The following is a 12,331-nucleotide window of genomic DNA, read 5'->3' as shown; positions in this document are numbered from 1 at the left end:
TGCTTGCAGAGAGGACATTCATATACCGGGGCGTTCAACTTTTGTCTTTTTTTATCTGCTGAAATATTGACATAAGAAAACAAAATAGTAAATTACCTTTACATCCAAAGTCAAAACCTTTTATGTTCGTCTTTGACAGAGCAGGAAAGGGTGTAACATTTTGTGCAGGAACTTCCTGTGATAGAGACCGGTCACTGCTGCTGTCTTTTCTTCTGCAGGGTGGCTGGTCTTGGAACTTTCTTTATTCCTTAGGTGCAGCAAGGGGGGTACTTAAAGCACAGACACTTAAATGTTTCCTTTTAACACTCATGAAGTTCCTCAGAGTTTCCTTAACACTTTGAGGCTCTTTATTTGTGCAGGAATCAAGCTGTCAAATATAGAAATCTTTCATTTCATATCAGCAGCCTTTGCATAAAAATGCAGACCAGTCAGCAAGACGTAAAACCCACAATCCCAATTTCTGAATGGAAAGAACTTTTTTCTTTCCCCCTTCCCACATCACTAGGTCCGTCCTATGAGGGAGATTTTTCTTTAAATCCTGTGCTTGAGACACAACAGGAATTGAGAAGGAATCGCATGGTAAGGGATAGATGTCCTTATTGGACGTTCCCCACCATTGACGGCTGTATAGTTTTATTTTTCTCATCTCTTGACATCTTGGCTTAGCACGGTGGCTCAGTGGTTAGCACTCCGGCCTTTGCAGCGCTGCGTCCCAGGTTCGAATCTCAGCCAGGACACTATCTGCATGGAGTTTGCAGGTTCTCCCTGTGTTTGTGTGGGTTTCCTCCAGGTACTCTGGTTTCCTCCCACATTCCAAAAACATGCAGTTAGGTTAATTGGTTTCCCCCTAAAATTGACCTTAGACTGTATTAATGACATATGACTATGGTAGGGACATTAGATTGTGAGCTCCTTTGAGGGACAGCTAGTCACATGACTAAGCTGGCGCTATATAAATACTGGATAGTAATAATTTGACTATTGATTATACAAAGAATTCCCTAATCATACTGATATAATAAGATAATCCATCGAAGTCCTATTGCCAACCTTATCACCCAATCTCTTTCCTTTTTTTATTATTATTATTAATAAATGGGATTTATATAGCGCCAACATATTACGCAGTGTTGTACATTAAATAGGAGTTGCAAATGACAGACAGATACAGACAGTGACACAGGAGGAGGAGACGACCCTGCCCCGAAGAGCTTACAATCTAGGGGGTTTCCTTTCATTTCTTTATTGTAAAAGGAACAGAATCCCAGGCTTTTCTATGAAAACGTTTCCTACTCATATCCATTTTTCCTCTCCAATTGAAGATTTACCATCTGAGGGGATCGCTGGGTGCGAAGTAACAAACGCTTCCTTCCTGATTTCCCGTAGTTACATAACATGACAGATCCGGCTGACATACACATGTGCAATCATTCATGCTAATTATATATTGCAGTGCGGTAATTGTTGGCGGATCGGTAGCCAGACTGACACAGCTTCTCTTCTCGTAAATAACGTTCTGTCATCCCATCAGCCTTTCAGTAACTCACCCAACCGGTTTGTAGGCGGCCCCGAGTCAGCACCAATTGCTATATGTACGTCACTCGCATGGAGACAATTAGGATTGTTCATTGGATGATCGAAGCAACAATCCTGATTGGTGGAAACTGCAATGATCAGCCCCTGCTGCAGCATTGTTAGAAAGTTACATTGTTGCTGTCTGATCAGGAGACTGAGGAAATGCTTCTTCCTGCCTGCAGCAGACTAACGTCTCAGCCTAGGCAAAGTCACTGACTGGAGCTCAATGACTGCTTTTTAATGATAAATAATGGAGCCTTTCTGAAAACATCCACAATTGTCTATATTGGAACATGTCAGGGAAATTAATAATCTGATTGATTATAGTAAAGGTTTTATCTTTTTTATTTTTTACTGATGAAATCATTCATTGGTCACCTTATCAGCCTTGCCGAACTCTCTAAGGGTCTAATTGGTTTGCCCTTAGCAGGGATTTGCAGCTCCAATCTTTCATATTCTGTCATCTGTGGAATCCACAGATCTGTGTAAATAGAGCACAAATGTCGCTCCCCGAGCTGTGGCGGTGTTGCTGTGTCCTTCAGAACTAATAGGCTTCACATTGGTGCCGGGATTATTCTCAGCCAGCACAGAATATAAAGAAGTTATTGATCTCCTCTTCAGGTCTGATTGGTTCTGACAGAGGAGGTCGCTCTGTACATCAGAAGAATTCACGGTGAGCCGAGGCAGCCGGGCAATGACGGCGCTTAGTTTATAAATTGTGGTTTCTTCTCTCACTTTAACTAATTAGAAATCGATCGGTTCTGCTAAATATAGCCAGAGACCGACTCCGACTTCCAGGATATGATAATGAACATTTGGGTCTGAAAAGGGACTTTTAAAAATTTAAAAAAAGAAATCGGGATAAAAGCACCATTTACCCAGGTCAAACAAATCTGCAAATATTTTATTTTCTTGCTTCTGCTGTCCCAGAAGAACTTTTGCAGCTTTCATTTGCGGGTCATAGCTGCAGGCAGGAGTCACAGGTCAGCCTCAGGTCAGCTGCAGCACACTGAAGTCATAGCTTACACAGAGGTATTGTATTCCTGCATGATGGTGCTGATTGGCTCAAAGCTGTCACATGCTCATTTATACCTGGAACTACTAAGTATGGAGCAAATGTGTGTGTTCCCTTCCCACAAAAAGTGCAAAAGTTAAAAAGTTACTTCCACTCACTTTCTGCCACTGAGCAATAGACAGACAGCAGAGAAAACACAAAATATATAATATATAAATTCTTTCCATTGTGATGGGATGCTCATATTACCACATGGCGTCTGTGTCACGGCAGCACACCGGGGGTTCTAATAAGGACGTGGCTCCGATAATATAAATGGTGGATTCCGCGTGTCTGCGAGCGACGGGGAAGAAGAAGGAGCTGCTGGTAAATTATTCAGTAACAGCTGTCACCGCTCAGGCAATCGTTGCAAATAAATTCAATATTTTGATCAGCCGTTCGTGTTTAGCGAAAACACTGCAGTCTGATTCCCGGCGCCGTCGTCTGAGGCTCATCGTTAGGCGAGGTGTGCAGGGATTTTGTACTTTTCTGTTCCTGAGACCCTTTTTCATCTCAATATACCTGGTGGATATAAAGACTGCTGCTGCCTACAAATAATAATAATAAATATTATTACACTGTAGAGCCAACATAATATGTAGCGCTGTACAAAGTCCATAGTCATGTCACTAGCTGTCCCTCAAAGGAGCTCTCATATTTCTTTAATACAGTCTCAGGACAATTTGGGGGGCGGGGGGGGGGGCAATTACCTAACTTTTTGGAATGTGGGAAGAAACCGGAGCACCCAGAGGAAACCCACACAGACATGGGGAGAACCTGCAAACTCCATGCAGATAGTGTCCTGGCTGGGATTCGAACCTGGGACCCAGTGCTGCAAAGGCCAGAGTGCTAACCACTGAGCCACCGTGTTGCCCACTGGGTGTAATGCTAATCCAATGGCCTGGGACAATATCAGGAATTCTGATTGGTGAAAATATTATCATAGTGAATGGGTCCCCAGGGCTTACACACAGATTTGTGCTTCTGTCATGGTTTGCAGCCTCCCAGCTGCTGGGGAGTAGTTTCTGGCTTTCAGTAGGGGGAGCTCTAAGGATGGGGGGCATTGGGCATTTAATAAGATGGGAGGCTGCAAACCATGTGGGGTAGAAAGCAGATTTTTAATAGGCTGCCAGCTCACCGACTTTTTAGTAAACAAGCACTTTTTATTTTTTTTTATTCCAGAGCTCCACAGATGGTTCACAACTGTCACTTGTGCTGCCCCTAAACTCAGGTCTGTGGCAGCACGTTGGGGTGCTGCATCGGTCTTTGTGCATTCCCTTGTGTTGCAGTAACACAGAGATTTAAATCCAACCTTAGTTTTTGTTTTTTTACATTTTGTCAGGCAAATAACAAAAAATTTCCTGTGGATCATTTATCTTCACCTTCGGATTTTCCTGGCATTGCCCGCGTAGTTCCGGTGTGACAAGCAGACGGGTGTTTTGCATACCCAGTGATCTCCCCGGCCTCTTTTAGCCGGGCGCACCACCCGGTACTTTTCAGTGACCACCCAGCTGTTACTGAAGAGTGGGCTCACAATACAGAGGCTGCCACACGCCTACAGCTTCTTCTATATTTTGGAGGTTTATTTCTTTACCAAATTCCACTTTCTTTTTATTTGGCACCATTCCTCGCTGTATGCAGTTTCTTTGCTTAAGCTGACTGTTCTTGGTGAATATGCTGCTAAGTTTCCTAGGTTGAGATCCTGCCAGTGAAGTACTTCCTGTTAGACTGAAAACGTTAAGACACTGGCTAGTAATTTAGCTGCACAGTTGTCATCTTGCCGCATATTCCCTTTCAATTTGCTGTTGAGCCGCTTATCAGGTCTGTCAGATTAAAATGTTTCATGTTTTTGTGTATAAAAGAGAGAAAAATATCAATAAATTAGAACTTGGTGATGACTTCAGTAACTTTGAGCTAAGGTGAACTTTATACTATCACTAAAGCTTCATCCCAACTGTGAAGCATGGTGGTGGTAATATAAGAGGGTAATAATTGGTATCCTTATAATATGTATGGGGGTGCGGTTTAGGGTAATATAAATGGAAATTTATATTTTGGTGACAGATCAGTTTATATCTATAAAATAGAAGAATCTTCAACCCCATTGACCATCCAACCTACAAATGTGATTTCTGCTGATGAGGAGACATTCTTATCATGTGATTTTTTTGTGGTCATGTGACAGGAACAAATATCCAAAAAGTGTTGTTTGTGTGAATGTTAGGAATGTGTTTGTTGTGTGTGCAGACTATGGAAACCAATACCTAATCCTTGGTTTGATTGGGTCATGTGATTGTATTTGTGTCACCGGTAATAACAAAATGTAAAATATTTCTGACATTTCTGGCCTCCGCTGTGCCATCGTCCAATCCCCTCCCCGGGTTTGGGTGCAGGTTGGAGCTGTGACCCCATACCGGGTACTGATATCTCTCTCTCTCTGTCTTGCAGTTCCTCCTGGTGTGATTCAGAATGGAACCCGCGTGCTGAACAGAGGGATCTTCCAAGGCGTCAGACCTCTACCCATCAATCCCATCGGCATGGCGGCTGCAGTCAGGTACAGCAACGGCTAAATCTGGAGTTTGGCACAGCCGACATCTTTATAAGTAGTGCCTTCACCTCCTGCACTGCCTCATGAAGTACCCACAATCTACAGAACAGATAAATTGTTGCTATGTGGAAATCTGTTCGGCACTCCACAGGCTTCCTTGAGCATTTTGGCTGCAGAGACCCCCCACGCTCTATCCTGCGTGGAGTATGCAGGATCTCCCCAGGTCTGCGTGGGTTTCCTCCCACATCCCAAAAACATTCAATGAGGTTAATTGGCTTCCCTCTAAAATTGTCCTTACACTGTATAAATGACATATGACCACGGTAAGGACATTAGATTGTGAGCCCCTTTGAGGGATAGTTGGTGACACAACTATGGACTTTGTACAGCGCTGCGTAAAATGATGGCGCTATATAAATACTGTGTAATAATATTAATATCCTAAACTATTATTTTGGATAATGTAGATATAAAAGTGGGTGAATGTGAGTAGTTGGAGGTGAATGAAAGCTTTCTGAAGGTATAGAAGTAATCCTGTCTGTGGTATAGACCTAAATAGCAGGGAGATCAGATTATACAGATTGCCGAGTGATTGCTGTAGAGACATCAGCCATCTATAGATTCACCTGGCACACTCAGTGTTCAACCAAGAAATTTTTTTTAAGCTGGATGAGAAGAAGCTTTAGGCGGGGGGCAGCCCCTGTATAGTGACCAACTTATCAGTAACCACCCAAAAACAGCCAGGGGGTAACTGAAAAGAGCCGAGTGGTGCGCCCAGCTAAAGGGGCCCTGGGAGAGCACTGCAGACTATCTGCCAGTCTATAGCCTCCCTCATGCAGTCTGTGGTGAATTTCCATATTTAAAAAAGCAGAATTCCTTTCAAACTTTGACATTGATGTATATTAAAAATATTGTTAAAAAGTACAACAACTTATAAACCTTGAATAGGCTAAAAAATAGATACATTTCCTTAAAATAATTTAAATCTATATAATAAAAATGTATAAAAAAATATTTGTGGGCGAACCCCCATAGCTATTGGCTGACACAGATCATGTGATTGTTGCCTCCACTTAGGTCACATGAAGCAGCTTGGAAGAGCTCCTAATATTCCTATGGAAAGTGGTCATGTGACCTGGCAGAGCGGGAACCACATGAACCTTTAATTACGGGTTTGCTGTAAAGGTGCCAGCGGTACATTTCCGTACACCTTTGCGGAAATAGTTGAAGCAAAATATCATTTTGGATTTCTTCTAAATGCGGCTGTTCAGGTCAAGGAATTTCTTTGCCTGGAATATAAAAGGTGTAAAGAATATATAAAGTGTACAGATGATATAAAAAAAGGAAAAGTAACAATAACATTTCCCAGGTTATAAACACATCTCATGGTATTTTTGTGTTTATTTTTTTTTTTTTTTATTTGTTAGTAAATTATTATATTTTGTATTATTTTCTGATATTGCTCACATGATTTATTACAGAGCCGGTGTGCCTTCACATTGCCTTTTGGTGATGTTGTTTATTAGTGACCCCGAGTGACACTCATGGCCGTCTTCCTGGTATCCGGATGGGCCAAGGTCACCCTTTACAATAATCTCCTAATAATTAAAGGCCTCGGTCTCTGACCTGTTAAGGGGCTATAAATCTCTGGGTGGCTCCGAGGCTGTAAATCTGTGTATGGGGAGATTGTCCGGCCACAATGTAACCCCTTGAGTGCTGCAAAACGCATATCATAACGTCTCAGTGCCTGTATTGGGATGTGCTGCATGTGCCGTGTATTGCAGGCTGTGTGCAACCTCCCCATCATTGGGTCTTCAGGCTTAAACAAAACCTTAAAGGGCCCACAGGTATTGTGTTAGTTCTAAAATCTGATCCTGAGCCTCTATGGGCCACTTTTGACCCTTGGCTGGACAAGAAGCCGTGACCTCTTCCTAAGTCAGTGTTTAAGCCCCCCCCTTCTGCCTCTAACCCCATCCACTGACAAATACCTGTCAGAGCCGCCACTACCTACTGAAGTTCTGGTGTTTGACAGTTGAATGAAAAGGGTGGAGCCTTATTCAGGAAGTGGGTGGGGCATATCCTTGACTTGGGCAGAAGTCACAGCTTCATGTAATGTCTGGGCCTAGGATTCAGGTGGCAGTTAGCTGACGAGCAACATTGGTACTTGCAACCACCACAAGGTGGAGCACTGCTATTACCTGACAAAAAGTTTTTAGCCATGAAAAGTTTACAAAAAAAAAGTTTTGCTCCATTTTCTGAGTCATCTTTTTGTCTTTTTGCAGGAACGGGATTGTGAACTGCCGAATTCGGACAGAAAGCGAACCGTCTTGTGACTCCCCGGTAGTCAGTAGCGACCCCAAAGAGGACCACAACTACAGCAGCGCCAAGTCCGCCAACAAACGGAGTTCGTCATCCGCCAGCGACTCCGTGTCCTCTTCCTCCACCGAGGACCACTACGAGTTCACGGCCAAGGTGTGCCGCGATGGTAGCGACGCCAGTTTCCAGAGCCACGAAAGCCACAGCGAGACGGAGGAGGAGGACAAAAAACAGATCAAGAAAGACGCCAAGGACGCGCTGGCCGACAGCGCCTACTCCTCGCAACACAAGAAAAAGCAGCACTTGCTGAAAGTGCGGCGAATCCCCAGCGACGCCCTGCCGCTGAAAAAGAGACGCACAGAAAAGCCGCCAGAAAGCGACGACGAGGAGATGAAAGAGGCAGCGGGTTCCCTCCTGCACTTAGCGGGAATCCGATCGTGTTTGAACAACATCACCAATCGGACGGCAAAGGGGCAGAAGGAGCAAAAGGACAAAGAAACCACAAAAAATTAGAGCAAATCTTTTGGATTTGTTTGAACTCGGAACTTTGTGTCTTTACGCACGTCAGGTGAACTATAAAAAAACAAAAAAAAAAATTTGTGGCAATATCAACCATTTTCTTCTTTCCCCTTTTTTTTGTTTTTAATTTTATTTTTTTTATTTCTTTGGGGGTGGGGGGACCCTTAAAGTGTTTATTTTATAAAGGATATTGAAGCCATAGAACTTAGCCAACTCGCAAATGCTTTTTCATTTGCCAACATTAAAAAAAAAACAAAACAGAAATTTCAAAGCCAAAATCACCCCGCAAGGATTTCCATCAGGATCATGACATTGGGATGAGAAATATCGGTGCCACTTAGAGTTCCGGAAAGTTCCGGGTCCTTCGACCTTTCCTCAACGTTAATTTGTGCAATTCCCACTAACGGCAAAAGGGGTCACCATAGGTCATGTGTGCCATAATCCTCACGAGGTCTCCTTCCGATGGGCCGGCACTCCGAGAGCACCAACACTGTCGTGTGCAATTCTGGATCGGTCAGATTATTAACCCTTCCCCCGGCTCGGTCCATTTCAGCGCATTGGGTTTCTGCCACTGCGGAATAAAACGGATCGGTCGGGCCAATCAAGCACGTCTTTCCAATCTCACCAATCACGGCGCTACATAACCTGCCACAAGTTTGATGCATTGAAACACGCGGATATGGCCACCGGTGTTTGGGTTCAACACAAAAGTTTTTGGGTCTTTTTTTTTCCTTGTAAATGATAACAAATAATGTATTTAGCATGGAGCATGAATTATTTTCATATAAATATAGAAAATAGAGAAAAAAAGGCGCTGCCTCTAATTGGAAGGCCGCGGGCCTGAACTTCATTTCCCCCCCTCTTTTATTTTATTTTATTTTATTTTTGTTTTTCTTTTTGGAAGCAGGTTTTTAAGGTCTAACCTTCTTCAGGGACAAAACATTTGACTGTTGGGGAACTTTTTTCTCTCTGCAATATTCTGATTACAAATTGCCATTCTCTGGTAGGGCTCCGGATGGTGGAGATCGGCATCATCCCGGCCCCCCTGCACCCTTACTGTGCTTCTCTGTTATTATATAGAAGAGTTTTGTCTTTTCCTCTCTGTCTGGCTAACACGAGGCAATAATTTTGTTGGTGAACGGAGCGGTGAGCGTGGCTGACGGCCGGCGTTGCATTGGGTCCGGAGAGTCCTATGGGACCTCCAGGTTTTCATGTTGTGTCATTGGGGTGTAAAATATTCTCACCATACTGCCAATCCATCATCTGCCAGTGTGTGTTATTAGGGTGGGGCAATTCCACGTCTGTAAAAGAAAAAAAATTATATTTATTTTTTGCTGAACAAACGTATTTTCACCCAGGCAATGTGCAGAATTAAATGCAAAAAAACTGCGACCAGGTGGGCTCCGTATTGAACAAGCCACAGCCAATGTTTATTCTGCAGTTACCTGCCTGATGTCACCTGACCCGCTCCCCTTCCAGGTGTCAGATCTTCATCCTGATTGGCCAGGCCGGGGTCATGTGACTCCAGTGCAGGATTTCCTGCAGCCTCTGGGTGTTGTTGGGTTACCCGGCTCGTCCTGGCATCTTACGCCCCACATACGCAGCATATAGGAGGAAACATCGGCTGTGCCATCTGCAATAAAATCCCGCCCGCTCGCAGTTTTTTTATTGCAGGGTTTTAGTTCTGCTCGGATTATATTCCATTCTCTATAAATGAGTTGGAAATGATTAATTATACGAGGTGGAATTATACGTCACACTTTTTATATATTTATAATCTGCACATACAATGGGATAATATGATGTCTGCTGCTCGCTTTTTCACCTCACTGCCATCTCATGTCACTGCCCCCATCCCTTACAAAGTGCAATATTAGTATACTGCCAGAAGAGGGCGCTCTGCTGGGTAATACTTCATTCAAGGTTGTTGTGTAAAAGCTGCCCTGGGTGTCCACTGCCACCAAACAGCCTGAAGTTACCTCTACTCATGGAGGGGGCAGTAAATTTAGAAAAGTCTTCCTGGTTATATTTTTGTGTATGTTGTCACCCCGCACAGGTCTGTGTAATCACCACCCCTCTCACCATCGCCCCCTGCTGTATGCATTGTATGTGGTCATACCTGTTCCAGAGTCCATGGACTGAGGCTGGAAGGCTCTGAATTATGAGCAATCTATTATGGATAGGGAGTGGAATGGTCAGAGCGGGAGCCCTCTTTTTAAATAAAAAACTCCTTTAAAAGCACTTTTTACCGTTTTAAACTCACAAATTGCCATTCGGTGGTTTCCCAATCACTGTTGGTGCCACACTGTGGGGTCGCACCCGTCTGATAGCACAGCAGAGGATTGTGGGTAGTGACCCTCTGGGGTCTGGCGCTATGTTGCGGTTTCCTGGCCACGCCACTCGCTTGGATGCCACAAATGTTTTTGTTTACATTTTGTGTTTCTGAAAACAGAATTTTATTCACTGCCAACCTGCGGATGTGATTGGCTGCCGTGCCAGCGCTGCGCCCTCACAACAATAACGAGCTGCAGCTCTGGCGGGTGGACGCAGACGCAACAACTCTGTCGCCCGCAGTGGCCGTAGAGCAGCTGTTGGGTCTGAGCGCACTGCCCCATCCCCCATTTACTGCCTAATAAAGCTGGACTCCAGATTAATGCGGGGAATACGAGAACTGAAATCTGTGTATCCGCCATGCCCTGCAGAGCCAATCACAGGCCTCATTGCTTTCACATGGCTGCTTTACTTGCTGTGGTTGGTGACCACGCTGTATGACTTAATAATACTGATGAGAAGTGTGGTCACCGACCTTGCAGGGCACCCTGGGATCACATGACGCCATGCATGGAGCCGCGCCTGGAGTTCAGCTTTAAAACATTGTCATCCCATCCTAAACATTCACCCAATGACATTCACTACTGATGGTCGAGTCACGGAAATTTCCAGAGTGTGAGAATGCTAACAATCAGAAAACACAAACACCAGTGTGAATAAATCCTTTAATTTAGTACTCCATTTATAAATGTTTTCACCTAAGATTCACCCAACTTTTACCCACATTGGATTCAATTAGAAAATGTCAGAATCAACTTTTGATCTTGATTCACACATTTTCCTAAAATGGAATGTCACTGTGAAAAAGTGTAAATTTGGAGTAAAAGTTGGGTGAATCCTAGGTGAAAGCACCGATAAATCGATCCTTAAGCATTAGTCTAACCAATTTCACAGGAAGTGAGGGAACAGACCGACCTAAAAATGATTTTTATTGGTATACTTGGAGGTTCCTGTTCAGGCACTTCCTGTTATAGGGTGACAACTCCCTGCCCTGTCTCCCAATTGTACCCCTGTGTTGTCACCATGGGACTGTAATGGTCACTTTAACACGAAGATCCCAGTGTCATCCAATCAGAATTTAGTTCTAAACCCGGTCCTGTGACCTCATCATGTCACATTATAAATTATTGAATAAATGCGACACAAGGTGGGGGGAGGGGTCACATGGTGAATGCGCTGTCTGGCATTTATAGGTTCTGTTGGCACACATTCTGGAAAATCTCTGACCAATAGCAATCAGTCATTGGATGTCATGTGAGCGTCCATCAACCAATCACAAACTGACGTCCTGTAATGCGAGGGAAGCATGCGCTCCAAGCGTGAACCCCGCCCCAGGTGCTCTGCATTATTCCACCCAAACATTGGTGCCACCGTCTGGCCCCGCCCACGCTCAGCGCTCCGCCATGTTCTGATATAAATGAATTGTTTGTGAAGAAATAATAATGACGATGTCTTTACATTTTACAACTTGTAGATTTCGTTTTGTTTCGTTTTTTTATTCTGTAACATTTCTAAGAAAATAAAATTTTATTTTGTGACGAATAAAAAACAAAAAAAAAAAAAAAAAAAAAAACAAAAGGTGATAAAAGTTTTCGGGTTGTCGCACCCAGACAGGCCAAGAAAAAAAAAGTGCAGTGGGAAAAAAATGCAATATATTATTTTTCTGTACTTTGTGTGTAGCTGCCAACGTCCTGAACTCCATTATCTGTGACTGTGCTTTACGTTTTGGGGTGGAGGAGTCGGAGGGGAAACGCGAGCGGCCACATAGCCGGTGGCGGAGTACAATTGTTGATTTTTTTTTTTTTTTTTTTTTATCGCATATTTTTCTGCATTTCACATTTTCTTGATGTGTAATCATACTGCCAAAGAAACCGTTTCATCCAATTCCTGTAAATACGACACTTCCCCTCCCCCGACCGACCATAAAACACGTTTCTGTGATGTTTTTGTCTTCCAGTTGCAATAAAAATTTACCGAGTTGCATCAAA

General features: G+C 43.6%; 1 protein-coding gene across 5 annotated transcripts in view; it reads left to right on the top strand.

Annotated features, from left to right (window-relative positions):
* Positions 1-12,331, top strand: part of FOXN3 (forkhead box N3) — a 107,357-nt gene extending 95,026 nt beyond the window's left edge. For all 5 annotated transcript variants that reach the window (XM_072427456.1, XM_072427460.1, XM_072427459.1 and 2 more), the window contains 2 exons: positions 5,078-5,183; positions 7,460-12,331. In XM_072427456.1, the coding sequence (XP_072283557.1) occupies positions 5,078-5,183; positions 7,460-8,006 (653 nt within the window). In that variant the 3' untranslated portion in view covers positions 8,007-12,331. The remainder of the gene's footprint in view (positions 1-5,077; positions 5,184-7,459) is intronic.

Source organism: Pyxicephalus adspersus, chromosome 12, assembly GCF_032062135.1.
Source record: "Pyxicephalus adspersus chromosome 12, UCB_Pads_2.0, whole genome shotgun sequence".
Classification (NCBI taxonomy): Eukaryota; Metazoa; Chordata; class Amphibia; order Anura; family Pyxicephalidae; genus Pyxicephalus; species Pyxicephalus adspersus.
This window is presented reverse-complemented; position numbering and strand designations above follow the sequence as displayed.